The sequence below is a fragment of the Accipiter gentilis genome, chromosome 22, assembly GCF_929443795.1.
Source record: "Accipiter gentilis chromosome 22, bAccGen1.1, whole genome shotgun sequence".
NCBI lineage: Eukaryota > Metazoa > Chordata > Aves > Accipitriformes > Accipitridae > Astur > Astur gentilis.
Window position 1 is genome coordinate 21,207,135 of NC_064901.1, and position 27,978 is coordinate 21,235,112.

General features: G+C 44.1%; 2 protein-coding genes across 10 annotated transcripts; one reads left to right on the forward strand and one right to left on the reverse strand.

Moving 5' to 3' along the window:
* Window positions 1–1,225: 1,225 nt before the first annotated feature.
* On the reverse strand, window positions 1,226–3,944 carry HARBI1 (harbinger transposase derived 1). 2 transcript variants are annotated; one of them, XM_049825714.1, is made up of 3 exons: window positions 3,873–3,944; window positions 2,586–3,304; window positions 1,226–1,989 (listed from the first exon to the last, which is right to left on the reverse strand). In XM_049825714.1, exons 2-3 carry the CDS (start codon window positions 3,253–3,255, stop codon window positions 1,613–1,615), a joined length of 1,047 nt encoding a protein of 348 aa, XP_049681671.1. In that variant the 5' UTR covers window positions 3,256–3,304; window positions 3,873–3,944; the 3' UTR covers window positions 1,226–1,612. The 2 variants fall into 2 exon arrangements, with proteins under 2 accessions (XP_049681671.1, XP_049681673.1); XM_049825716.1 differs by lacking the exon at window positions 3,873–3,944 and adding an exon at window positions 3,704–3,734.
* A 56-nt stretch (window positions 3,945–4,000) lies between these two features.
* Window positions 4,001–27,830, forward strand: ATG13 (autophagy related 13). Of its 8 annotated transcripts, none has more exons than XM_049825701.1 (18): window positions 4,001–4,411; window positions 10,006–10,087; window positions 10,916–10,996; window positions 11,658–11,777; window positions 12,221–12,267; window positions 12,832–12,972; window positions 13,537–13,577; window positions 14,111–14,207; window positions 14,557–14,655; window positions 15,394–15,484; window positions 17,902–18,000; window positions 19,085–19,195; window positions 20,297–20,430; window positions 21,638–21,755; window positions 22,480–22,557; window positions 22,867–22,983; window positions 23,423–23,551; window positions 24,741–27,830. In XM_049825701.1, the coding sequence occupies exons 2-18, from the start codon at window positions 10,019–10,021 to the stop codon at window positions 24,816–24,818; spliced, it is 1,650 nt and encodes a 549-aa protein (XP_049681658.1). In that variant the 5' UTR covers window positions 4,001–4,411; window positions 10,006–10,018; the 3' UTR covers window positions 24,819–27,830. The 8 variants fall into 8 exon arrangements, with proteins under 8 accessions (XP_049681658.1, XP_049681660.1, XP_049681661.1 ...); XM_049825703.1 differs by having other exon boundaries at window positions 19,112–19,195; XM_049825702.1 differs by lacking the exon at window positions 4,001–4,411 and adding an exon at window positions 4,505–4,898.
* The last annotated feature ends 148 nt before the right edge of the window (window positions 27,831–27,978 follow it).

Consider the following 27,978-nt stretch of genomic DNA (forward strand, 5'->3'; position numbering starts at 1 on the left):
CAGCTCATTCAGTGTCTGCTGGCGTTTAGGTCTAAAGATCAGTATTTTTAGCATAGTCTGTCAGATATGATTATGAGCCATCAGGCACCACATACGGCAGCAGCTCTTAGCTTAAAAATGTTTTCTTTTTTTTTTTTTTCCAGAAAACAATTCTTGTATGCTTCCAAGATAAAAGGAGCAGGGTTTTTGGCACTGCAAGCAATATCAGATCTTAGGTGATAACTCATAGGAAGACGCATAAAGAAAATAGTTACATCCGAGATGGTTGTACATAATTTTTTACAGATCTCATCAGGCCTTATGAAAACATCTTGCTTTTACATCATAAAGCATGCTTGGTTTTCCGTAAGACAGTAAGTGCTTACTGCCATTGCAAACCTGACAGGACTATACCTAATCCTGCATCTCCGTCCTATGCTTAGAAACATGTCCCGTACTTTCTTCAAACGTGGGGCATGATCCAGGCTTGTTTCCCCTAAAAGAACACAGACCTGGCATGCCAGATGGTTGCACTGCTACTTTTTTGCAGCATTCTGCATTCCCTACCACTTTTGTTTCTTTTTCTGCCCAGTAAACAATAAAAATCTAAGAAACAAAATTTTCTCAGACTGCTGTCAAGAGATCCTTGGAAACACCTGCATCTTCTGGAAAGAGAACATTGCCAGGAAACTTCCCAGACTTGTGCCAGCAACAACTGCATGCGTTAGTCATCTTTTTCCACTGAATAGGTCGATTGCCAGCAGCGGTAGAGCAGCCTTTCCGTACCTCAGCTGCGATCTAAATGGAGAACTTTTGCAATCAGTTCACTTTTTGTGACCCAGCCAGTCCTTGGCATTTCTTTTATACCAGCCAACAAGATGAGTAGTTTTCTGTTGTGGCAGACATACCCAGTGAGAACTAGAGTTACATTTGCTAGCCCATTTCCCGGTATCTGTTAAGTATCTAACAGTCGACCATAGCTCAACATCTTCTCCAGTCTGTTTGGGAAAGAAGAAACCTTCAACCCTTCTTGACTTTCTGGGTAGGTGCAAGCAGTAGTGTGTACCCAGCAAAAAGCCAGACCCCTCCCAGAACACAGCTGCAACCTTTCAGAGGAATGACTGGGTTTGGGGAGATAAGCAAAACTGCAAAATGGTATTTAGCAAGAATTTATACCTGCAAACAAACAGATAAATCTTTGCTTTGCTGCTCATGAATTCATGGTAGACATGAGCCCACATGGAAGTTTAATTTGTGTGAAATACTGTTTAAAAATCAATCATATGGGTTTTGGGTTACAAACTGGCATAGAAATGGTTGATTTATAGAACAGTGCAAGGCTTACAGATTTTTCGTCATTATCAACAACAATTTCCCAAGCTTCTCCACCAATTTCACGTTAGTCGGGTGAAAGGGGGGGTCTCTAAGCATCACAACAGTAAAAATCTAGCAAATAAATTGCATCTCTGGAGAGATTGAGAGAAGTTCAGAATACCACCTGAAACGAAGAGAGCAAAATTTCTCCTTGTCTCACATCTGCTTAGTCACTACAGACTTAAAGAAGACGAAGGGGCGTATTTGCTCTGTATATCTTCCCAGATGAACCGTTAGAGGCCTTCTCTCTGTCACAACGTTAGCTAAAATGAGTAAGTAAAAGCTCCTGACGAACGCGACAGGCTTCCGAGTCCATTGATTCCATTTGCTCGTACTCTTCTTCCGGTTGTTCCATGTGTCCTGTGGCCGGCGAAGACCACACGTCCAGCCCGTGTTCCAGGGAGATGTTATGAAGCACACAGCAGGCCAGAATGATGTGGCTGGATTTCTCTGGAGAATACTGCAGAGTGCCTTTCGACCCATCCAGGCAGCGGAAACGCGACCGAATGGTTCTGAACGTCCGCTCAATGACATTGTGAGTGGCAGAATGCGCCATGTTGTAACGATATTCAGCAGGTGTCTCGGGAATATGCAGAGGGGTCATCAACCATGTCTGGAGAAAGAAGGAGCTGTCACCTGTTAGCAGGGAAGAGGAGGAGGACAGGTTACATACCTACAGTTAACCACAGATTTCAGCTCCTGACCCTTGGTTTTCTGGTACTGCAGGTACAGAGTAACTTATTTCTCTGGCTAAAACAGAAGGCATGAGAAGGCATGGAAGAGCGACAATAACTCAGGTTTACAAATGGAACAACAAAATAAAGGCATTCAGTTTTACACAGGGAAATCCTGGAAGAACACAGAAGAGTTTTAAGAGAATTCTACAGAATTAAAGAGAATTACTACATAATACAGTGAAAGACAGGTGGACTAGGATCCGACATAGAATTAAAAATCGCGTAATTCAGCTTAGAAAGGTGTAGGGTACTGAAAACAAGCTCTTAACAGAATGAATGTAAACTAACACATACAATGATTGGACTGTATAAAACACAGATTGGAAGTTACTGTTCTAGACTTCTAAGAGAAGGATCGTCCCAACTGAATCGCAAATCTCAAGGAATCTGCAGGAAAGCAATCAAAAGTCACTTGTGCCCAGAGGCTCTAGACTCAATAAGGAGCCGATAGATAACAGACTTTCCACAGAAAACAACAATGAAAAGTTGACTTACCAAGTAGCCAGCCATCTTTATGTAGCTCAGTTTCAAACTGGCTTCTCAGGGCTGCCCGCTGTAACACCGTGCAGTCGGGCAGGCTGCCTGGCCAGTGCGTTTCTGCACTCAGCAGGACTCCTCTGGCATCACACACCATCAGGCAGTTCAGAGAATGGAGACCCTTTCGGTTCACGTAGGACAGGTCCTCAGCATTTGGCGCTTTGATTGCCACGTGGGTGCAGTCAACCACCCCCAGCACGCCTGGCATGCCTGCCAGCCCATAAAAGTCGTCCTTCAGGCTCTGTACGGTGGCTTCATCCTCGGGAAAGTGAATGAACTGTGAGGCTCTTTCCACCAATGCCTCGGTTACGTTGGCAACGCAGCGGCTCATGGAGGCTTGACTAATGCCAATAGCATCCCCCATGCGAGTCTGGAAGGAGCCGGAGGTATAAAAACCCAGTGCAGCAAGTATCTGCGTCTCTGGACTGATGGCCCTGGACCGCTGCGTAGGGCGAGAGAGACTGGCTCCCAGGAGATCCACCAGGTAGTAAATGAACTGTCGGGGAAAGCCGTATGTGGATACTAAATACTCATCCGTGACATCCTCCAGCTTGAAGCGATCCAAAGTCCTGTGTCCGCGGCCATAGAGCAAGAGGTCGCAGTCAAGAACCGCAATAGGTACGGCCATGGCAGTCCTCTGGGGCTCCTCCGTTACGGAGCTTTCCCAGAGCCTTCACCTGCACAAAGCAAAGGGGAAGGAGACTCAGAACGGGTTTTACTGGTCAGCCTTTCAGACCCCGTTACCGTTTTCCTTTTACTCAGGTTACCCAGCGAACCTTTTTACTTCTTTGTACCCGCTTTTAAAAAATAACACGGGGGTCGAAGCAGGAGCTGACAACTCTCCAGCCCTGCCTGGCGGGAAGGGGCCTGCAACCCACAGGGATTCACTTGCCCTGACGGGGCGGCGGAGGCGGGGGGGGGAGGCCGGTACACCCCAGCAGCCCTCTTCCCAGCCTCGGGAACCCTCCCCCCGACCGGGCCACCTTCACACCCGAAACGGCAGAGACACGACCCGCCGGTAGCCGTGTGTGTGTGTGTCTGTCCCGTCCCCCGGCACCGGCGCGGCGGGCCCTTACCGGCCTGCGGCCGCTTTGCCAGACGATCGGTCCCCGTCCCCCCCTCCCCCACGCCGTTCCCGTCACCCCGCCGAAGCCTCCTCGTTCGCCGCGGCAGATTCGCCGCAGCAAGGAGGCTGCCGGCGGGAGGGACGGCGGGCTCTGCCCCTCTTATCCCGGCCCCGGTTACCCCTCCTGCCGGCCCGGTGCGGCGCGGGTGGGCGGGGGAGATGGCGGCGGCTCCGTGTGGAAAGTGCCGCCGCGGACACCCAGGCACCTCCTTCCCTCCCTCCCTCCCTCTCTCCCTCCCTCCCTCTCTCCCCGCCCGCAGCGGATGAAAACAAACAGCGTCGGCGATGGCGGCGGCGCGGCGCAGGCCGCTGCTCTGAGGCCACCGGCAGCCCGACCCCCGCACCCCCCACGGGCGCCGACACCCGCGACGAGCCGGCCGGTTGTGAGATCCGTCCCCGCCCCGGGTGCCGGGATCCCGGGGACCGAGGAGAAGGAGGGGAGCTGACCGGAGCCCTTAGGGCGGCCGCGGGGGGCCCTCGGGGCTTGGAGACGGCGGCGGTAGCGGGTCCGGGGCCGCGGGGAACCCCCCGTGCCCGGGCGGGGCGCTGAGGAGACGCCGGGGCACGGCGGGGGAGCGGGGCGGCGGGCCCCCCTCGGGCAGCCGGGCCTCGGCGCGGGATGAGCCGCCGAGCCGCCAGCACTGCCGCCCCCGCGCAGGTACCGGGGCCGGGCCCGGGGGTCCCGGGGCCGGGGAGGGCCGCGGAGACGGGCGGGGGGGGGCGCCGGGAGGTTCTTCGAGGGGAGGGGATCGGGCCGCGGGGCTTGAGCCTTTGGCCGCGTTTTACTTTCGTTTCGCTGCTCGCTAAAGTCAGGGTTTGCTGCGAGCCGTGTCGGCTGGGCTTCGTTTTCCCAGCGGCTGGGGACCGTCAGTGGAGGCTGGGAAGGATGTGGCCCGCCGAAATCTCTCCAAGCGGTGTCTCTTAAAGTGCTTCAGAGGCTGTTCGGAATGGTAGAACTTCAGACCCCCTGGTCCCCTGTGTAGTTTTCCTGTAACGTGAGTTTGCTGTCTGTTAGGAGGGATCAGGGGTTTACAAGTCATCGCATCTCTCTATGCTGTTAGGGCGAGCTGTGGCTCTTGGGGCACCGCCAGAGTCATTCCCATCGATTTGGTGGGAGCAGAGACGCCTTCCGTGTCAGTGAACAGGTAGGAAAGGGTCACTTTGGACTAAGCCTACAAACTGCCTACTTACAAACCTCAAAAGTGGTGTGACTGGGCAGATCGTAAGGGGGAAAAACATGGTAAATTACTGCCTTAGCTGAAAATTAGCTGGCTATGCAAATGAAGTGTAGAGCATCTCCAAATTATTGCAGGAGTGGCCTGACCTGGTGGAACCCTCCTTCTTGTGGCAAGAAGTCATTCAGATGAGCCAGGCTGTATTTAGGTGTCCAGAAGGATCATACAGGATCACCTTATTTTGCTTAAATGGTATTGTATAATCCCGACTTTTCTGAACATGTATTCGCACAAAAGTTGAGACCTGGTGATTATATTGGTGGTTGTAGTACAGGGTATGTAGAAGCAAGTTCTGGTTTAGTCTGTATACTTTGGCCTGACAAACAAAATGAGAGGATGGACCTTTGGACTGATGTCATATTTAGACCTTAGGGAAGTACAGAATGTAACTGCCAGCCAACAGGAATTACTTAATTTTGTTTTTAAGCTGGTGGAGCTGGCAGTGCTGGCTTTAGTAAGGTATTTCCTAAACTGGGAAGTCATTTATCGGTTATGAAATAAATCTATTTCCTGATCAGCAGGAAAAATTGCCTCTTTATCAGTCAAAATTTAATCATATAGTGAACTACTATAGAGCCTTTGATTTTATCAACATATTATGTGAAACAGTTTTTCTGCTAGAATCTAGTCTTCCCTGAAAAAGATCCATAAACTTTAAAGAACGAGAGTGGTGCACCTTAAAATTTAGAACTGTTCTCTCCCTCACCCTCTCTCCAGGTTTCTGACTAACCTACTAAGGCGGCAAAATGGAGGTTCATTTTAAGTAATTGTAGGATACAGGAGTTTGACTTGTAGGCCCAGCCTTGAAACGGAGTGCTGTCTTTATGGAGATCTTTTTATAGTTGCTTATTAATGCACTCAAAATACCTGCTTGCAGTGAAGCTTCTTCGTCATTGAAGAGGATGTTCTAGGAAAGCTTTCTTGGCAGTCAAGGCCATTTATCAAAGGCACTCTGTTAAACGCTTCAAAAACTTCCATGTGCTTCTTGTTTACCTGCATGATTCAACGAGGCTTTTCTGGAGCTTCATGTAGGATGTTCTCAGAGATTGAATTTGGGTGCTCTGTTAACAAAGATGTTTTGGAAGAGTGGTAGGGACAAGGAGCCCGGTCTGGGGGGCACAGTCAGGTGACTGGGAACGTACAGCTGGGATGAGAGCTGTCCACAGCCCTCTCCTTACAGCGACTGCCCTTCTTGTTTCTTCCCTCTGGTCTTTTTAATATCACTCTGGGATAGGAACCGTGAGTAATTACTCTGCATCAGTAAATATCTGTTTGAAAGGAAAGCAGGATGACTTTAAGGTGTAGCAGCCATGGCTCGAAGTGAAATCGCAGAGGAGGGAGGTGATGGGAGCAGCCTGTGTATACTTTCCCCAGCAGCCATAATAATGCCTGGTGTGCGTCAGGTGCTTCTGCTCCTCCCCCATTTATGTACGTGAGTGTCAAACAGACCTATACGCTAAACTCCCACGTAGGAAACACATACTGTAATGCAAGTATTCACAAGTGTAGCTGTGCACCTGTTGTGTGCCCGGGTTACAGGTCTCTGCAGGCAGCGGGGTTGCTGCTGTCAGACCGGACCGTGGCAGACTGGTAGCTGTAGTTTCTCTGCGCTTTACCAAGGCACGAAGGGGAGGGCTCTTGCAGTTCATTGCATCATGCAAACAGGGTGCCTGCCATCAGCTTACGCTGATTTGTCCTTCTTGGAGAAGGAGAGTATAAATACCAGTAGCGTGTATGTGGCACAATGCTTAGATGTTAAACTGTTGGATAAGCCTAGTATTCTTCTCTGCCTCATAACCTTGTGAGAAAAAATAAGGCTTTAGTCAAAAGAGCCACACGTGGCAGTTCTCCTTTGAACATCTGTCTCTGACGTTTCTGTTTAAAGCAGAGTGGAGACAAAAGCAGACAAAAAAAGGCAGTAGTATGAAAATGGATGTTGCAGGAAGAGGGAGACAAAGCAAAAAGTCGTGTGGCCAAAATGCTTGTTTTTAGCTGTGAACAGCCTATGTGTAAGGATAAAGCAGTGAGGTACCAGTTTACTTAAGGGATTACTTGAGGGGGAATCGGTCATCTGTGGGTTTCTAACCTAGACCAAAGGTTATTTCCTTCTCGTTGTTACTCAGTGTAAAATTAGACAGCGTTTTCCTTGAGCTAAGCGTATGCCTGGATACTGGCACTTAACAAGGAGCCGTTGCTGGCATTGCAGCCTACAGGACCCGAGAAGTTGAATAGGTTTGGTGGAACTAAGTTTAAGAGATTTCCTTCCTGTTCAGGTCAGCTGGTGGCAGCTAACCTGAGGGTACCGAGGCATTTTTGTAAATAAAATGTTTGCTGTAATTCTAGGCCCGTCTTGACTCTTACCAAGAATGATTCTAAAGGTGACCACTCTCCTAAGCCTTAGCAGATCTCAGGTAATCACCAGAGGCCCTCCTGCAAAACTTAGGAGATGGTGGTCATCAGGTGACAGGCCTTAGACATGTCAGGAGCTGAGTTGCAAGGTCCCAGTTTCCCCCTGAAATTACAGATTCCTGACAGGAAACCTTGCCTGATGCTTTCTGCTCTACTCCAGGCTCTGGTGGGTCAACTGTTGCTGGCATTTGGAGCTTGAGAGGTAAGAGTATGACTCTCCAAATGTTTCATGAATGTTACAGATAGTTTGAGATCTTGCAGGAAGAATCCCAATTCTGTTGCAGCAGGGCAGAACCATGAAGTTTTCATTTTTTGAACCCTGAATCTAAGACATGGCTCTCATAGTTGTTTCTCTCCTCTCTAGAGACATTTGGGTATATAGTCATTAGAACTAATTCCTATACTGCGCAGAGAACCATGCTGATGATCTGCTTTGTTATGTTTCCTAACAGACCAGTGAGCCTAACACCTTCCATTAGTTCCCGAGTGTCTTGCAATAGTCGATAACCAGAATTCTTTCCCAGCCCCATAAGGCAAATGTAGGTACTTTATTTGACAGCTCTTCTACAACATCAGGGTATGTACTTCCTTGCACCTTTCTCCGGGGATCGCATAGAAATGCCCTCTCGCTTCTTTTCACAATAAAAGCTAATTTGATTTCTCTTGGTATTTAAATATGAGCATTGTCTTTGCTGAGAAAAAGGTGGGGGTTTTTTAATGCAGTGTTTTATTGCCCATATCATCCAGGTTTTGTTGTAGATCTTGGGTCCCCTCAACTCTTACAGTGCTTTACTTAGATAAGTCAAAAGAATAATAACAGGTCATTCTTGCCTATTTTTTTGTAGTGGGAAGTGTCTATACTAAAAGCTTTTTTTTTTTTTTTTTAAGTTACAGTGCTGCATCAATTAACCATCTAGCATTTTTAAGTGCTGACTTCCTTTTGTATCCTCCACCCTGCCCAAGTAGAAAAGATCTGTAATCTGTTGTCTAGTGGAGGGGTAAAAGCAGGGAAAGAAAGTATAATACTTTTGATGAGGACGGTAAAATATCCAAAGGATAATTCGATAATGCATCTAATGTTGATTCGCTTGTGTTGTGACTTCTCAAATTAAGTTATAATTTGTAATGAGAACAGTGCAGCGCTGGGAGATGCAGTATGAATGTAGCCTAGAAACTTTCACCTATATTAGATGTCAAGCTTTCTTTTTATCGAGTCATTCAGAAAGCAGCACTCTTCTCTATAAAATGCTCTATAAATTGCAGTACCCTTATCTAGCAACCCTTCTTGGATGGTGCTCCTAGAGCATTACTTCAAATAGGCATTTACTGCTATTAAGTGAGATATTTTAAATAGAAGTTCTGGCTGTGTGTAGTCATTAAAGATTATATGATATTTTCTGTGTGAACAGGGCTATTACCCCCTTTGCCCTGCTGAGCTATGATTTGTATAAATAGCGTACCTTGCTGCAAGTTCAGTCTTTGCTTAAAGATTGAATCCTGAGTAGAGTAACCTTGTGCACAGCAGCTGCTCATGCTTACTGACCTTAGACCGCCAACGTTTCTGTGATGAGCAGTGCGTTCCATAAATACGTGATGTTTGACAAGCTGCTTCAGGCTGATTAGCTGTCTCAAAACAAAAACAGCAACAGGAATTAAAAGTGATTTAATACTTTGAAGGCTTATGAGCAAGAAGTACAGTTAATGCTGCTAATTAAGGCATTCGTCCCCATGGCCGCTGTACAATTATTAACTTACACGTGAAGAAACTGAGAGACAGAAAAATTGTGATTTATCCCAGGCTGTGTGGCGTGATGGTGACAGAAATCTGATTAGTGCCTTGGCCTGCCTCACTTCACACACTGTGCAAGTTCATTGTATTGCTAGAAACAATTGGTATTTTGAAAAAAACAAGGCAGGGTGAATGTGGGAGCTAAGTATTTGTTGTCAGAGCTTTCCAGAGAAGCAAACAGAGAATTTTGGTCTACCCCTTGGCAAAAATTTATCTTCTCGGTTGTAGGTAAATTTGTAGCTGTACAGGTTTACTGCAGGTACTAGTTGTTGGAAGTAAAGAAGCAGCGTAGCCTGTTCCAGCAATCGTTTATTATATAGATTTCAGTATCTGCTGAAATACCACTGGAATACTGTTTTTAGAATTTCAGACTTCAGAAAACAAAAATTTGGCTTGGTTTTGACCAGTGCTGATAACTGAAGATAGATTCTTTCTGAAGCAGAGACTGCCATGTCTGATTAATAGCTTGGTATAGAATCCAGTCAGTGTGGTGTTGGGGTGTTTTGGGTTTAGTTTTGGGGTTTTTTTTCTTAATTAAGCTAGCAAAATTGGAGAACTTGTACCCAGTTTTAATTGTGAGCCCCATTTGTTGTTTCTTTCCTAGTGTCTTTTGCACTGACCAGATAAACTATTCATGCGTGTTTATACGTCGCACCCACCCTGCGAAGTTCTTAGCATGTTAGGATTTCGACAGGCAGAGGCCTTTGGTGCTTATAATTTCTTTTGAGGTAGCCTCTGATGGCAAAATATTTCAAAATCTTGAAATGCAAATAGAAAGCTGAAGGAAGACTTCATTCCCATGCCTGTGCTGTATTTCAGATTGCCATATGCAATGGACACTGATCTCAGTTCCCAAGACAGGAAGGACCTGGACAAGTTCATCAAATTTTTTGCTTTAAAGGTAACTTTCTCTCCTGTGGGCAAATGCCTCTTCTTTCTTGTTTAAGAAAAGCCTTACTTGCTGTGGCTAGAATAACAAGGTTGGGGTTTGGGGGTGGTGGTTTTTTTTTTTTGCTAGAGACCAAAGCAAGAAAAGCTGATGTCAAATTTAGGAGATTTCTGAGAATAACTAGAAAAACATATTTTCCCCTTTTTTCTACCTTCAAATCCTCTTCCTTCCCCCAGCATTGTCCTGCTGTAGAATGAGTTATAGGCACTTTACACCTCTGTCAGCTTTGGGCTCCTATCAACACATCTAACCATCCAGCTGTTAGGTACCACCTTCTGCTGGACTCTTCAGCCTATCTAAATTTTTATATTGCATCCAAAAACAATAGTACCAGAATGTTCTTTTGAATTACGTTGAAACAATTATAAAATTTGACCTCACTTGGTACATAGATACAGGTAGATACTCTGACAATGGCTATGTTATAAATGTACAGATTAACCTGACTTTCGCTTAGATTTCCAGGTGCAGGATATAGTTGTAAATTTTGTTTCAGTATTACCAAAACTGCGCAACTCGTGATTGCAAAATTGACTTAGTCACTTCATGTTATTACAGAGAAAGGTCAGCTTAGAATTATTTTCTGTCTGAAATGCATTTATGTATTATATGTAATAATTTAAATTTATTAGACCTGAAGATTAGCATAGCAAACTCCTCTACGTCTGGTCAGCCCTTTCTTTTTTTTTTTTATACTTGGAATTTGTCTAGCTCAGGTTCTGAACCGAGGGCTCTGCTGAGCTCAAAACATGAGCGTGTATCTTTTCCTTTCTATTCCAGACGGTACAAGTAATTGTCCAGGCCCGACTTGGAGAGAAAATCTGTACCCGATCATCATCCTCCCCAACAGGCTCTGACTGGGTAAAGTCATGTTTTTTAAAGCAACCCCATAACTGTTGGGGTTTGTGTGTGTGCGCATGCACGCACATGTGTGTGTGTTGAGAATGCAAGGTAATTGTTACAGTCTTGTGCAGACTATAATAACTATTCACAGAATAACTACTATATTCAGTTATGTTCATTGGTGGTGGTGGAGGGGTGTTTTGTTGTTGTTTACATGCAACATGTCACTCTGGGCTCTTAAGGGCTGATTAGAGGAGAGATAAATGATACCTGTCAGCACTCCTGCCAGCTAAGGCGCATTTCCAAGATCTGCTGGGGGTGGGGTGGTGAGTTCTTTTTTTGTCAGAAGTTTGCAACTCTGCAATTCAGGACTTTGTAGTAATGGGCTTTATTAAAATTGAAGAGACTCAAGATACTCTGTGGGTGAAGACAGGACTCAAGAGAGTGAAAAGGAACGTGATTTTTATGGCAGGATGAAGAAAAACATTTGAATTAGCAGCCAAGGAAATATTTGCAAATATGAAAAGCTTAAGCCCATCTGGGAATTTTCTGTTTCATAAATATTTCAGTGGATGCTGACCTAGTATGTTATGTATGGGTGTATGAGTCTGTCTACAGTGTACCATTAGGCAGTTTTTCAAAGAAATAAAAAAATTGAATAATCCCTTTCATTCTGCAGTTCAATTTGGCAATCAAGGATATACCAGAGGTTACTCATGAAGCAAAGAAAGCCCTGGCAGGACAACTGCCTGCTGTTGGACGGTCTATGTGCGTGGAGATTTCTCTCAAAACCTCAGAGGTAAGAACTGAGTCAAAATAGATGCCATTTTTGTTTTACCTGAATCTTAAGTCACCTACCAGAGCTCCTGCCCTTTAGTCCAAGACAATGTGAAAATATCTTCATTTATGAAGTTAGGTAGTATGCTAATGAAAAGAAATGTATTGTTTAACAGAAGCAATTCACTGCAAATATCTGAGGCCAAACACACTGACGATAGAGCAGCAAAATTAAGTTTCTTAGACCATGATGGGCTTAGCCATTCTGAGGAAGGTATTCCCTCAGGTGATCTAATTGTGCAGTGAGACTTGCAGCGCACCTTTTTCTATTATTGCATTACAAGAAAGTGGGAGCCAGGAGAAACATCTTAATTGAGAAGTGTGGTTGTTGATGATCACTAATGAGACGTGAAAAGGTTTGTGTTCTGAACTGAGCCTTTGTTTGTCATCCTTTCTCTGATCCAGGGGGACTCCATGGAGCTGGAAATTTGGTGTCTAGAAATGAATGAAAAGTAAGTGCATTCTTCACACTTTGTGTGTGTGTGTTTGTTTTAGCTGATGAAATGGGGAAGCCTGCTCAGTCCATGGTGATGACTGAGCACATACTGGCTGTGTGGCCTGGGTCACTTCAGAGGGAAATCCCCTCTTTGTCTACTGCAGCAGTCAAACTGTTTAATATTGGTGTCAAGAAAATAAACTAGCAATTTTATTACTTCTTCATTCTTCCATTACAACTAGTATGCTTCCTCAGATACAAGAATTCATATACTCAGTAATGACAAATGTTTTTAATAGTGAAAAGATGTTTCTGTCTAGTAGAAGGCTGCATGGCATTTTTGAACAATTACTTCTACAACAGGTGTCTAGATTGAAGTAGGACTCTTAGCTGGTTGGTCAGTAACAGGTAGCCACACTGGGTTTTTATTTTATCATTTTGGCAATAAAACCAACATTAAACAATTGGCACAGACTAATTTTGATTTTTAAAAAAAACACAAAACAAAACAACAAAAAAAACAACAAGCAAACAACTTAGTTGGGAACAAAAGACTAATTTTTTCCTTTGTGTTCTATAGGTGTGACAAAGAAATCAAAGTTTCATACACTGTATACAACAGGCTGTCTCTACTGCTGAAGTCTTTGCTTGCTATAACCAGGGTAACTCCAGCCTACAGACTCTCAAGGAAACAAGGCCATGAATATGTAATATTGTACAGGTAAAGCAGAATATGAAATTCCCGATTTGAAATACAAATAGCAGAGACTCTAGACTTGCACAGTGCAGCTGCAAATCTGGTAAAAAGGGATGAGTGATAATAAATTCAAATTATTTGGATTTAACTACTACTGATCAGTGACAGAAAAGAACTTTGGGCTATATATCACCTTATAGCCTCCATCTGAGCCATTGAAAGAAAAATAAAGCACAGGCTGTGAAGTATTGTTGTTTGCCTACCATGCTGAGAAGAGTACAAAAATTCTACGTGCAAGCACTGGTTGAATTGCTTATTAGCATCCAGTTGAGGCTTAAAAAACTTAAAGAGAAATTTCTGATTAGACTACCATTTTCTCTTCCTTTTTCTTGTCACATGACATGTCTTCCTCTGAAGTAGCTGGAAGTTTTTTTGAGATGGGCATTCTAGCCACTTCTTTTGTGTTTTTTTCTAAAGAGCAAAACTAGTTCCAGCCTTTCAACTCATAAAATTAAATAAGCAATAAGGATATGTATAGCATTATGTCCCCAGTGGACCTAATATTTTTTCTTTTTCCTTTTTCTGCAGGATATATTTTGGTGAAGTCCAGCTGAGTGGCTTGGGAGAAGGTACGATTAGGCAACACACACAAAGTAGAGCAGAAATGTTTTCCATACTTGCTAGCCATTTATTACTATTCTTAAGTGCCATAAGGAAAATTAAGTCTGAGGTTTACATATGCTTTTTATCTGGATCTACCAGTGAAAGGTTGTGTCATAAGGTGACAGGTATAATGGTGGTACTTTGACAAAATCTAGGGTGATTGCCATTTTGACTCCAGTGATCCATAACTGAAATAACTGAAGTCTGTTGATAAGGGGCAGGACTGGTAAAGGAGATCATGATTTACTCAGGAACAAGAAGCACTTCAGAGCAATATTTTAGACCAGGATAGGAAGTGACCTCAGAAGTCTTGTAGATGAAGCCTACCAGCAAGGCAACCTAGTGCTGCTGTTTTGTTACGGGTTCTATACGTGTCTTTGGAGCTCAGATTGCAAGGAATAACAAAAACACTATAGAGATAAGATAATGTAACTTCAGAATAGAAAAGTATGGAACATAAATAATCAGTGAAACTGATAATCATTCCTTAACCTTACAGGTTTCCAGACAGTCCGTGTTGGGACTGTGGGTACCCCAGTGGGCACCATCACTTTGTCTTGTGCCTACAGAATCAACCTCGCTTTCATGTCAACCAGGTGAGAAAATGTGATTGTGCCAGAAACTGTTTTACAATAATATACTATTAAACCCCTCATATTATGAGCCCCTAAATCTTCCCCTTATGCTTATCCTTTCCTGCTGAGATTCTCCTTTATGGAGAATACTCTCTCTCATGCTTAAGTCTTGCAGCAAGGGGAGTATTTGGGTAGCCCTGAGCCAGACTCTAGAACAACAAATTATTGAAGCATGCTTGGAGTTGCAGGGCTGAATTGTAAAGATGCCCTGGTCCCATCAATAGGCACAAGGGTTTTCTGTGAGGGCACCATGAATTGGGATGAGAGTAGAGAGAAGAAGCCAATAACAGCATTGCTTGTTGCCTTGCAGGCAGTTTGAGAGGACCCCTCCTATCATGGGGATTATCATTGATCACTTTGTGGACCGTCCTTATCCCAGCTCTTCACCCATGCATCCCTGCAATTACAGGTGAGGAAATACTGAGCTGAAGTCATGGGCCATGGTGAAGGCATCAATTATGCCCAAATACAGAGCCTTTTCCACTACTTGCTGACTGCATGGGAAGGGAGACTGGAGGATTAGTGTCAGTCATATGAGGAATATGATTGACATGTGAGGAAGTGTGCCGTTTTTCTCCACACATCTAGAAGACTGAGTGCAGCAAGCCCCAGTATTTTCCCAAATTCCTTACAGAAGCACTTGGACACAAACATCTTAATCTTGGCTGTCTTTGGGAATTTGAAAGTGTAACAGTTAATCCTGCTGTAGAACTATGTGTCCAGAGGCATGTATCTCCAGATGTTTCCACTGGGGAAAGATCAGAGTTTAATTTCTCTTTGTAGATGGGAGGTTTGTCTTCTCTAAAATGCATGTGAGGACACTCAGATTGGGACCAGTGGTATTGTTTGACAATGGTTCTGTAAGCACTGAAGCCAGTAGCATTAGCTGGTATAACAAAACCTTTAGTTAAAAATAACAGAGGGAAGTGTTTCTATGTGGGGATAGAAGAGGAGTGCCTGGAGAAAATTAAAGTTTTCGTACCTTGTTTTCCTCAGTTCTGCCAAGTAGATGAGAGCCCTTCATAATTCTCCTTTCAAATCCACCCAAATACTCTCAACCTCCCTGCAGTGTTTGTCCCAGTGTGTTTTACTATTTGTTTTAAGGAATATTTCCAGTTAGAAAGCTTTTCTTTTCTTGCTGCTTTAGAGCTGGTGAGGACAATGGTGCAGTATACCCCTCAGTAGAAGATTCCCAAGAAGTGTGTACCACATCTTTTTCCACCTCTCCTCCATCTCAGGTAAGAGAAACGAGGCTCTTTTTACTCTTAGATAGAAAAATCACTGTTAGGGAAGTGCACATACTCCTACATCAACTACTGTGCAAACTGGCAGCCTCATGCTGCTCATTAAAATTTAATGTGTGGGTTATTTATATTGTTACACTGTGAGTAAAACCTAGTTACATACTAATTTCAACAAAATGCTAGGGCACTAGAAAGACTGAATTACTGAGAAAGATTAAAAGAACCTACTGCTGTGGCTGGGCTGAGATGTGCTTGCAGAGGATAGCAGTGTACTTACACATTCACATACTGATACTGCAAGAAGATGAATTCAAGAGGTTGATGCCAGGCAGCCCAAGTAGTGGGAACAGACTGACATTGAGAAAGAAACACTGAAATATCAGGAAAATGCTTACAGCACAGTCATATTTTCTGCATTGCAGAATGGAAAAGCAGGAAAAAGCCAAAAGCTGTATTTGTTGGACGATCTAAAACTAGTTGGGGCAGCAGGAAGAAGTATCAGCGAACAAATTGGGTCATAGTATTGAACTAGCAACTTAATACTCTGTACTTTCACCTACCCATGAAAAGTTTCAATTTTAAGATAAAGAGATAATGGTTTCCTTCTGGATATCAAAAACCAGAAACTCCAATTCCTCCTTCTTTTACTGTCCTTAAGATACCTGACTCCACAATTCTGTATTTTGAAGACTTGGCCAGATTTCCAGTTGTCCTATAGCTTTAAATATTCAGGAATGTCCTGCCTTATTGTCCAGCCAAGCAGATGGCTTTGATCTTTAAAGACAATATAAATACTCTTAATCTCTTTTGCTGTCGATGTGAAACATAGAATGAAGTATAATTGGAATGCTGTTCCAAACTGAAAGAATTTGCTATGGGTCTTTCCACTGCTTCAGAGGAATTAGTATGACTGGTTTAGCAGAATGTATTCTACTGTATGAATGAGACAGAAATGAGCTTTTCTTACGAAGCATTTTTGTGCCAAGTGAATTTTGGGTGACAGGACGTCAGGCAATGTTGAACTAATCAGCCAGCACTCACGGTAAGTCTGATGGAATAAAGCTTTTCTTACTCTGCAGTATACAGCTCGGGAGATGAGTTTGTGGCCAAGTTGTGTCCTGCCTTTTCACAAAAGGGGTTAAATGCAAAAGGTTTCATAAGGAAATTTCCACTGGCTTGCTTGTGCCAGTGTTTCTTAACAGTAATAGTGTATGTAAATACATTGAAGCTGACACCTCCCCAGGGGACATGAAGCTTTGCTGTCACTGAGGGGAAAAGCTTTATGAAACCAGATGAACCTCAAGGATTCACATTAAGTATGAGCCTACGTTCTTGCTTTTCCTGTGGCTCATAGTTGCCATATGCTGAGTGCTTATTTATAAAGCAACTGCCAGTCTTTGTTACCACAGTTAGAATTCTAAGGCTGTCTTGGCAGAGTGGTATCTAAAGTAAATTAGAAGGGGAAAAAAAAGTTAATTTCTTTCTCCAGCTTTCTGTATACAACTTAATGTGTAGGAAAATACTGGGAACTGTGTGGTTTTGTAGGCAAAGTTTCCAAATCTCTGCCTGCCTTCCCAGTACAAATGAGGCCTAACCTGCATGATACAAGGGAATAGGCGTTACCTTCTCCCTGTAAACTTGCGTAGCATTTCTCTGTGTGTTGTGGAGTAGCTCAAAATTCAGGAGAAAGTCTGGTCATGGGTAATACCCAGGAATGAAGCTTTCCTAAAACTGAAAACTGTTGGTAGGAAAATGACTGGGAGAGGGTATGGGACTGAACCAGGTTTGGATTGCCCTTTTTGCATTAGTACCCTCTGTGAGACAGTGTTTACTTCTGGACTGTCACTCCTGTTGACGGAGTTGTCTCTTCGCATCAGTGTGTTTGAACTGCACCTTAGCCTGGGTCCCCTTTATTCTAGGGGTGCAGCACAGACCTGCCAAGATATGATCCCTCAGAATGCTGAAAGATTAGGAGTTTCTATGGATGGGGAGTATTGAAATACATGCAATTTGTACATTTAAAAAAAACATAAAAATTACTCTTGGCTTTTTCTGGCATCTGCTCAGCCTTCTCCTTGCTAATTGGCTGGTACCAATTCTAATTAGCTGTGGAACAGTCTCTGGCAGTTACTTTCTGTCAGTGTTCACCGGACTCTAAAATATTACCTGAGTGGTTCACTGAGATTGGAAAACAGTCAATTCTTTACAAAATGAATGTGCTTCTGGCAATACTGAAGACTTCTGCTCTATGCGTAGGTGTGGCTGCTGCAGCCAAAACCTCTTCACTAGCATTCAGTTCATCCAACTCTTCATAGTTCTTCTCTGAAGTCCTTCTCTCTCTCTTTCTTTCTCCCCCTCTCTCACTCTGTCTCTTTTCCTTGTTTCCTCTGTGTGTCTGTGTCTGTGCACAGTGTGTTTTTACTGTCACAAAGGCACATTTTCAGACCCCTCCTCCTGTGGTGACGGACACCTTGAAGGTCCCAGTGATGGGACTGGCCTTTTCACATCAAGTGAGTTGTCAGTAGAATATGCTACACATGGCCAGATATAGTTCTGGTATGACAGAACATATACAGGAAAGTAGAAATTTGACAGTGTGGAATGTTGGTTGTGCATGGGAAAGGCTGGTGAACCCAAAATGGGCCAGGCACATTATGGAGACTGGCTGCTTAAATGCCTTTGCAGATGAAGGTCTCCCAAAGACAGGACAAACACCCCGAAATAAACAACAGCTGTTGCAAGGATTTTTAGTGAAAGAGAAGTACTAAGGCACAGCACTGAGTGTTTTCTCTTAACATCCAGTGTCCTTACAACGTGCACAGTCATTAGTGTTCCATTCAGCCTCATGTGAATAAAAGTGCTGTTCATCATTCACACCCCTGTAAATGATATGAGCATTGGTGCTGCTGGAGTATCACACACAGAGCTCTGAAAGAAGTGTTCCTCTTGAGGTCAAGCAAGCTAAAACAGGAAAGTTTTATTTAATCTGACCAGCTAGATTTCTACCTGGGGTTTCACTGCTTCCAGCACTTCATTCCTAAGGCAATTTCACAAGGGTTAGCTTCCCAATTCTCTTTACCTAGCACATTTATGGGACTCTGTATTCTTTGGCTGAAGCTATCTGAACAGGCCTTGAAGATCAGCTATTTTAATATGCAATGGGAATGGGTTCAAACAGTTGATAAAGCAGTTGCTTTGGGGAAAAAAATGTTAGATATTAGCTCTTTAGTAAGTCGATGATGGCATTCATGATTTTTCCAGTGTGCGAAACACGCCTGTAGAACAGAGCTTCCCTGTGACTGGATGTCAGTCATACCTTGCACAACCTCCTCCTATGTGTGTAGGAAACCAGTCTTGTTTTCTTGTCAAGGCTCAGAATTAGTCCCCTGCAATAAGAACTTTTTAGAGTAATAACCTTCATTATTGATTGCAATGAAAATCTAGCATCCTTCTGCCAGCCTGAAATGCTGTGCTGTGCCTCCAACTTTTCCTGTTCCTTCTTCAGTGACTGATGATTATTCAGACTGGGGGGCATTTCCCTTCCCCTTCCTCTCTCCTCTCCCTTTGCCCTTGTTTTTTTCTCTTCTTTCTTAGCTTTCCAGCTCTCGTCTTTCCTATCAGCCTGCTGCCCTGGGAGTTGGATCAGCTGACATGGGGTTTCCTGTACTCTTTGCTGGTGGCTTGAATGCTGCACACCCTCACCAGGTACTTGTAGAGGGTAGAACAACCATGGCTGGTATTGCAACCATTTGTGTCAGTTGTACATCTGAGAGAGGCTTTGAAACTAGTGCATGTGTTGGTATCCTGTCAGGAATGAAAAGAATGTAAGGTAAATATAGAGAAAGCACAACTTGCACAGGAGCTGGCTCCTCAGCATCCCTGACTTCACTGGGGTAGGGGTCATGTGGAAAAACTATGCCAAAAGAGCAGGCAGCAGACCTGTTTGCCTACACCAGCATGTCACCAATTCCAAACTTCAGCTTCTTACAGAGCTGCTGCTCCTGTAGCTGTCCAAGCACAGCACTGTAACCTAGACATAGGGTATACTGACAGTCCTTATTGGCATATTTGCATCTGTTCATGAGACAATAAGTTGACAGAAGTTTTTTTCTGCCTGTGATAGTGCTGCTACATCAGAGTTTTGCTGACACAATGATGGTAGACTAGAATAGAATAAACTTAATTCAGTTGGAAGGGACCTACAACAATCATCTAGTCCAACTGCCTGACCACTTCAGGGCTGACCAAAAGTTAAACATGTTTTTAATTTTTGTCCACATGCCCCTTAAACACTGACAGGCTTGGGGGATCAACCACCTCTCCAGGAAGTCTGCTGCAGTGTTCGACCACCCTCTCAGTAAAGAAATGCTTCCTAATGTCCAATCTAAACCTCCCCTGGTGCAGCTTTGAACCGTTCCCACATGTCCTGTCACTGGATACCAGGGAGAAGAGATCAGTGCCTCGTTCTCCATGTCCCCTCCTCAGGAGGCTGTAGAAAGCAACAAGGCCATAGCAAGAGGATATGATTTTTTCCTTTTTTTCCCCTCCCTCCTCTCCTTGAAGCAGAGGACCTATGGACAGAGAGCTCTGCAGTGGAGAGGAGTGGAGTAGAAAGAGAATAAAAAAGAGTTTGTATTGTGATGATCACCTTCTACTTGACACCCCTCAGCCTCATGGGGGCTAGAGCCCAGTCACATGCCAAAGACCCCACAAGCTAGTCCCAGTATAACAGAATCTGCTCTGTATTGCGCTCTGGTGCTGGCCTGATTTTGAGATCTCTAACTTGACTGTTCCTTTCCATCTCAGTTGACTGGTCCAGGCAAAGAGGGGGGAGTTCCCCCAATTCCTAGCCAGCCTGCACATGGCACTCAAGCTGACCAAGAGAGGATGTGCACCCCACTGGATGGAGTCCACTACTCAGCAGCTACTCCTTCTAGTAGGTAGGTTGGTTTTAGATGGTTCACTATTTACGCTAGCCCATTCATAATCCTGTTAAGATAAAACTTTATGTTTTCACCTTTTTAGCTATTATTTGTAGTATAACTACTGTCTTTCCATCCCTGAAAACAACTAGCAGCTTTCTCTGGGGCTTTTTAAGCCTTTCTCCAAACAATGATCTCACCCACCTATTCACACTTGCTAGTCACTGTAACATCCTTGCAACTTCTGTTATCTCAACTTTATTATCAATTTTAACTTTTTTTTAATCTCTCTACTGTTTTTGCTGACTGTAAAACAACAAGATGAAGTTAAGTTCACAAGCGAGTCTTAAATTCTCCAGAGATTTCATGTGAATTGTTACCAAAACCAGTTGTAGTTACTGCAAATCTGTTCACTATTTTATGAAGAAACTTTAGATGCAAAGTTACTTAAAAGGAAACACTGCAAGCTCAAAAGGTCCTAAATCACCTCTCTCTCAGCTAATTAAATCCTTCCCCTTTTTTTTGGGTCACCATATTTATTTCTTCTGAAGTCTTTCTTGGGGTCATGTAGTTCTGAGTCAGATATCTTAAGCAGAGACTTTGCTATGAGGAAACAAAAAAATCATAGTTGCACTAGCACTTTCCTGGGTATGCTATCTAAGTATGCCTCTTGCTAGAAGACTCAATTTTTTTTTTTGTTTTAAATTTCTGAATACCTTTGGTAGGAAAAAAATCAGGTCATACAAATAACTAATAGCCATGCAGTGAATTAATCACACTGGCAGTGGCTGTCGTGATGCATTAGACTGCTGCCTTCGTAACCTGAGTGACAGATACAATTCTGGTTCTTGCCCTCACCTCCTGACAGATCTGTGACTACTGTGTTACTGAAAAAATAATAGTGATGAACAGGAACTGCTGTGAACATGCACATTCTGAAGTTAAAAGTCCATCTCCAAAAGAAAAGCATATTTCAGCTGGCAGCAACTTTTCATTGAACTAAATAGTTTTTGTCCAGCTTTAAACAAAAATCTGATTCCACAAGTATCCCACTCCCCTTTTGTGCTCATGACTGAAGAAGATGTGGTACAAGGACAGAGATTTCTGTTATCCTTCTTCTAATACCAGGACTAAACCCAGAAAAATTAAGGAGTCTTGTGAAGCATGTCATTTGTCCATATTGTTTATGCCGTGAGTCACTAATTAGTCTATTTTCCTCCCCCAGCGAGGACACAGAAACAGTATCAAACAGCAGTGAAGGGAAGTGTGGCTCCCCACATGACCTTTTGGAGACCATCTTTATCCGGAAGGTGGGAGCTTTTGTCAACAAACCCATTAACCAGGTAACTAGCAGTAGATCTTCTCAGAGGGCACCATAATACCCTCCTTCTCCCATCTGTCCCTACACAGAGGAGCAAAAAGCACCGCAATGCCAGGGCAACCCTGGAGACTGAGAGGGCATATTCCTGCCTGCTACATTTCCCTACAAAGTCTTGTCATAGGCTTGTTTTTCATAAAATCCTTGAATCCTTTCATAATATCCACTGAATTTGCCCCACTTTACCAACACTCTGTTTGGGTATGGAAGACCTGATACTCTACTTGGGTCTCACAACGATCTGCTACTACCACAGGTTCATGAACTGGGGAAGCTGGTAGCAAGCTTCCCTTCCTTGAAGGGACATGCAGTAGACCAGTTCATCACTAGTAAGGAAGCATTTAAGCTCAGCTAGGGCAGCTTAGAGATCTGCCCAGTTCCTAGGGCTGCTCTTCTAGGCCTTTTGGATGGATGAAGAATTGTTTGACTTTGTAGCAGTTCGTTAATCCTTGCCTGTATTATACAAGATGTATATAAGCAATCTCACCTCAGGGTATAGTATCTGCATTAGGTCAGCTGAGTACAATCTCTCTATTTTATGCCTTTTAAATGAAGTCATCAGCCCCCTGCCTAGCTGCTGACATGATCTGGGGCAATTTTTAGCAGGCCTGACAAAGACTTTGAATATCCTTTTCTGTGCTGGGTAAGCAGAGCATCTTAGTGAAATTCTGTTTGCTGAATCTCCTCAGGTGACCATGGCCAACTTAGACATTCCTTTTGCCATGTTTGCTCCCAAGAATGTTGAGCTGGAAGATAACGACCCCATGGTAAGCCTCTTCCAGAGGTATAATATGTGCCTTCTCAGCATCCCTTACGCAACATCCATGCTATTCCCTACCTTGAATACACTTTGGTTTTTGAGCAAAGAACTAGTTATTATTTAGATTTGTTTGGTTTCAAGAAGTCTCCCGTGTTGAGTCTTGGGCTCTCTAGACATGCAAATAACAGTATGTGTTTGCTGCCCCTGCTGTAGCATGTGGTTATTGTCCAACCTCCTAACTGCCCCCACACTGTCAAAATACACAGACAGATATGATCATAAGATCAGTACTCACCATCTTTGATTTCTTGGGCAGGTCAATCCTCCTGACTCCCCAGAAACTGAATCTCCTCTACAAGGCAGCTTACACTCAGAGGGCTCCAGTGGCAGCAGCACAGGGAACACCCATGACGACTTTGTTATGATTGACTTTGTAAGTGGCCTCATCGGTGCTCTCACCTAACACCTCCATCTTAAATGGGCTTCAGGTGCTGGTACAATGGCAGATGATGTAAGAGTAGTTTTCAGTAGGGGTGGAAAAGACCCATGGTTCCAAACTAGAGCTTGACAGTCCCAAAACTGCAAAGACACTGATACTTGGAACCAACAGCTACAAATTAAATAGTCTTCCAGTTCCCTACCAACACCTGGGCTCGGTGTCCTCTCTCTAATGCCTAAAGGAGCCAGATTCCAAGGAAATGCTCTTTTCCAAGTGCTCAGGCAAGCACAGATCTTGGCTGTTCTTCAGTTATTTAATCTGCATTATTGCAACAACAGTTCTAATGCCAAGATGTTTACTGGTAGCAGGTAATACGGCAAAAGGGAAGCCAACGTCTCTGAATGGGAATTAACGGCAGCATCTTTGGTTCTAGAAACCAGCATTTTCAAAAGACGACATTCTTCCAATGGACCTGGGGACATTTTACCGTGAGTTTCAGAACCCCCCTCAACTCAGCAGCCTCTCCATTGACATTGGAGCGCAGTCCATGGCGGAAGATTTGGTATGGAACCCTGAAATTTCTGTTTGCGGGAATCATATGTACTTTATAATGCTATCCCCATTCCTAGTTTGAAAAAAGTCATTATCTTCATAGAATCATAGAATAGTTTGGGTTGGAAGGGACATTTAAAGGTGATCTAGTCCAACCCCCCTGCAAGGAGCAGGGACATCTTCAACTAGATCAGGTTGCTCAGAGCCCCATCCAGCCTGACCTTGAATGTTTCCAGGGATGAGGCATCTTTCCTCTCTCTGGGCAACCTGTTCCAGTGTTTCACCACCTTCATTGTAAAAAATTTCTTCCTTGTATCTAGTCTGAATCTACCCTCTTTTAGTTTAAAACCATCACCCCTTGTCTTATCGCAACAGGCCCTACTAAAAGTCTCCCCATCTTTCTTACAAGCCCCTTTTAAGTATTGAAAGGCAGTAATAACGTCTCCCTGAGCCTTCTCTTCTCCAGGTTGAACAACTCTCTCAGCCTGTCTTCACAGGAGAGGTGTTCCAGCCCTCTGATCATTTTTGTGGCCCTCCTCTGGACCCACTCCAACAGGTCCATGTCTTTCCTGTACTTCTCAGAAGAGACATGCTGCCCAAACGGGGTCCCTCACTAACATGTTCCAGACAAATGCAAAGTTGTTCATGGCACACCCGAGCTGCTGCAAGCTGCTGCCGCACGCTTGCTGTGGCTGTCATCGAAACCCCCCAAATTAATCCTACCTCTGGCGTGTCAAACTTAGTGGCAAACTAGGCCTGATCTTGCAGCCTGAGCAGAGGTAAAATCCTGGAGTGGCTGGTAAAAGTCATGTCTGGGTAAGTGCTGTATTGGGCTTGCAGGTGTTGTAACATACTGTGGGGAAAAGCGAACACCAAAGGCCAAGAGCTGCAAGTGACTCGATGAAGGCAGTGACACGAGCAGGTTATTGTGCTGCAGCTGGTGGTGGGAATTGCACAAGGCGAGACCCCAGTGCACCTACTGTTCCTGCAGAACAAACACCCTCTGGGCAGGGTGCCCTTCTCAGGGTCACTTGCTGGATGCTGCCAGAGGACTCCTGGTTTTGTTGCACGTGGGAGGAGGAGCCCAGAGCAGTGGAGAGGGGTTGCATGACAGAATTTTTACCTTAGTGTGTGTGTTTAAAGCTTCCTTTTATCTGCTGTGAATGAGGCCTGATCTGTATCCTTCTTCACCCTTCCAGGATTCATTACCAGAGAAGCTGGCAGTCCACGAGAAAAATGTCAAAGAGTTTGATGCCTTTGTAGAAACCTTGCAGTGAAGCTGTTTTCCAGTTTTGCTGCAGCAGTTCTTCCTCCTCAAGGCACCCTGGAGAATGAGGTCAACAAATAACCTGTATCGCCCCTGCTCTGCCTGTTGTCTCACTTTGACTAGTTTCTTCCATCAAGTGAGCTTTCTTTGATTGCTCTCTTCAATAGCAGATACATACAGCTCATCTGCTGATTTTCCTCAACTACACCACCGCATAGTTCTGGACCACTTTTCCTGCTCACAGTCGGTTTTGAATTTAAGACTTCAGTAGGGACACAGGAAGTCAAACTCCAATGTATGAAACTTACTTTCTCCTCAGTCTCTGTTCTGTGTGGAGGGGCTTTGTGAAACGTTGCCATATGCTTCCTCCAAAGGTCCTGTGTTATAAGTTCCCTAGGTATAGCTTCTTGCTAACAGACTTTTTCCTACAGTCTCCGAACCTGTTAAAGCATAGAAAGCTTTGGCTCATTTCCAGGGTCTGTGAGTTCAGCAGATTCAACAGTTTTAAGTCCAGGACATCCATTCCGCAGAATGGGGCATTTCATCCTGACTTCAGTGTGAGTGCCTGGAGCCCAGGGAGAGACGTCAGCTTTGGGACCTGTGTAATACAAATTACCTTTGTTTTCCTGCTTCTGAGGAACTGGGTCTCTACAGTCATTTTGTGTGAGGCCTTCTGTTATGCTGGCTGATAAGCAGGAATGAAACTATAGAAGTGCTTTCCACATTTCCTTCCTGAGTGTACTGACATTCGGCCATGCTGAGTTTACCAGTGTTGACTGTTGGCAAGCCTGCACGTAGCAGCTGTGATGATGCTGAATTCATAGTCTCTGCTTCTGAAATGTAACTGTAAATACTAGGAATCCTATTTCTTTAGGGTTGTGTAACTAGGAGTCTTAGTCCAAGATTCTTTCCTCTAACCCTTGCAAACCTTCCTGCTTTATGGTTAATAGATGATCTTAAGAATCAAGAAATATTTATTGCTTTTAAAGAAACCTATATTTAAAAGATGTTCTGTTTTCATGTAGTCGTGCGGGTCATTCTGCCCAGGATCACTGCAGACAGCAAGTGTGCCATGGAACCCTGGCCAGTGAGACTGGTCTCTCTTTGCAGGAAAATATCCAAGATATTTATTTTCTAAGACAGACTTGATTATTCTAATATAATACTCTGTTTTGGGGACTATGTGTCCATTACATCCAGTCAGGGCCCATTGATGGAATGAAATGCACACATCAGTGTAGTGGAGTGGCAGGGACTTGGTAAAAAGCTGTATTCTGATAGGCATGGATGAATTTGCAGTGTTCTTCAGCCATTCAGAAGGCAGCTTCTTTAAAGAAGCACATTTTTGGGGAGCTTATGGTACTTTTTAATCAGCTGGCTTTTGATTAGCTGAAATTTTATTTTTGTAATGATCTGGCTATCAACAGTGTGACTGGCTGGCAGTGCTCTGTGGTTGATTTGGCTGTTGTGTGTCTTTTGCCTGATGTAAGGATGGGAGGAGAAACAGTGACACTAAACAAACTTAGATAAAGTAGGTCTTCTTGTGGTTCTCTCTCCCCCTCCCATGTGTAACTAGAGTGAGCAACTGCAAGACCCCTTACTGTCCTAAACCACTTCTTTTTTTCTTTCTTTCTCCAGAAGCGGGGTTGTGTTGCCTCAGTACTGAGGAACCATCTTAATTTCCTTAGAGTGGCTGAGTAACCAGCCTTCCAATTAGTGCAATGTGGCAGTTTCTTCAACTTAGCTGCATTCTTAATTGAAAGAGATTGCTAGCAGCTGATGGGGGAACCCCACCTCCTCTCTAGAACACTATTTCCGTGCCACTGCTAGAGCAAGGAACTAAGTTCAGAATGGAGCTTATTGTAAGGTCAGAGCAACACAATGCTTTGTACTTTACCAGCTTTTTTGTTGAGTGATGTGTTTGGTGGGAGGCCATGTGAGCTCTAAAACTCTAGGTAAGAGCTTTATTGAAGGAAGGGTATCCGCCAGAACCTTTTTAGCTTACTCAGCCATTTCAACTTTTCAGTAACCTCACAGAGAAATTGTTTAGTCCTTGCAAAATAAGATGCACAAACATTTAAGAAAGCTTCCAAGATAAACAGCTCACATGAGTGCTTAAGCTTTAACAAATACTTGATCCCCACAGCCAGAGCCCATTTCTTTTACAGGTGGAAAGGGTCGCAGAAGGGTGCAGAAACACAAGGAATTAATGGATCAGCTGGCTCTCACCTCTGCTCAGAAGTTGGTCTCTGCCACCTTGTAGGAAGTAGCTCATAGGCAGGTGGTTGCTGTCACCTTTCTCTTAACGTTACAGCCTGTGCTTGGGAAAGTGATACCATCTGGGCTGCAAAGCAGCAGGGATGGGGTAAAGTGCTGGTTCACACTGGATTCATGGAGTAAAATAGACTAGGTTGAACTTCATCTAGCCAGTGCTACTGCTGTCCTCTTCTCACGCTGACAAGCTGCAGAGTTGGCAGAAAGCATGCCATTCTTGCTAATCCTGTCCAGGAGGTCTCCTGAGCCAAATACTTGTGCTCATTTGTTGATGCAGTTCCTCACATAGCTACAGTTCCCACATCTCGTAAGGCAGAACGTCAGTGTGGCACGTTTTTTCTACTTCAAAAGACTGGCAATTTGCCTATATAAGCTGCTAGTGTTGAGCTGGATGGCCATAGCAATAAAGAGATTCTCTAGGGCTGAGTTATGTGCCTCTTTTCTGGACATTCCTCAGTTTCAACACGTAGTTGCTACATCTAGGCTTCGAGTTCCCTGACCACTGCACAAATGCTCTGCTGCAGGAAAGATCTAGCTGCTGCTGTGGCCTGCCACAGACTGTGTTATGAAGGCTGTTTATTTTAGCAGCTGTCTGCTCAATTCTATATTAAGGACAGTATGTATGTAGCTGCTGATTTACAGATACTTTGGGTGAGGGGGAAGGCTCCTAAATTGTATTGTTTTGGAAAGAGTCTCCAATGTACTTCAAGTATTCAAAGAATTTCCAATAAAACTTTTACGTAAGCAACACACTGTATATGCTTTTCTCCACATGTGCTGACAGGTCTGGGACAGTCCCAACATCTCACTCTTTCTCCTCCAGGAAACAGCGTGGTTGGAGAGCTGCCTGTCAGCGAGTGCAGGATGGAGCAGGTTGCTGCCTCCAACAGAGAGGG

Coding starts and splice junctions, on each gene's coding strand:
- HARBI1 (XM_049825714.1), bottom strand. CDS start 3,255: ATGGCCGTACCTATTGCGGTTCTTGACTGCGACCTCTTGCTCTATGGC. Junction 1,990..2,585: donor TAAAGATGGCTGGCTACTTG/GTAAGTCAACTT, acceptor CCCTGCTAACAG/GTGACAGCTCCTTCTTTCTC.
- ATG13 (XM_049825701.1), top strand. CDS start 10,019: ATGGACACTGATCTCAGTTCCCAAGACAGGAAGGACCTGGACAAGTTC. Junction 13,578..14,110: donor GCTGAGTGGCTTGGGAGAAG/GTACGATTAGGC, acceptor TTAACCTTACAG/GTTTCCAGACAGTCCGTGTT. Junction 23,552..24,740: donor AGTCCATGGCGGAAGATTTG/GTATGGAACCCT, acceptor TCACCCTTCCAG/GATTCATTACCAGAGAAGCT.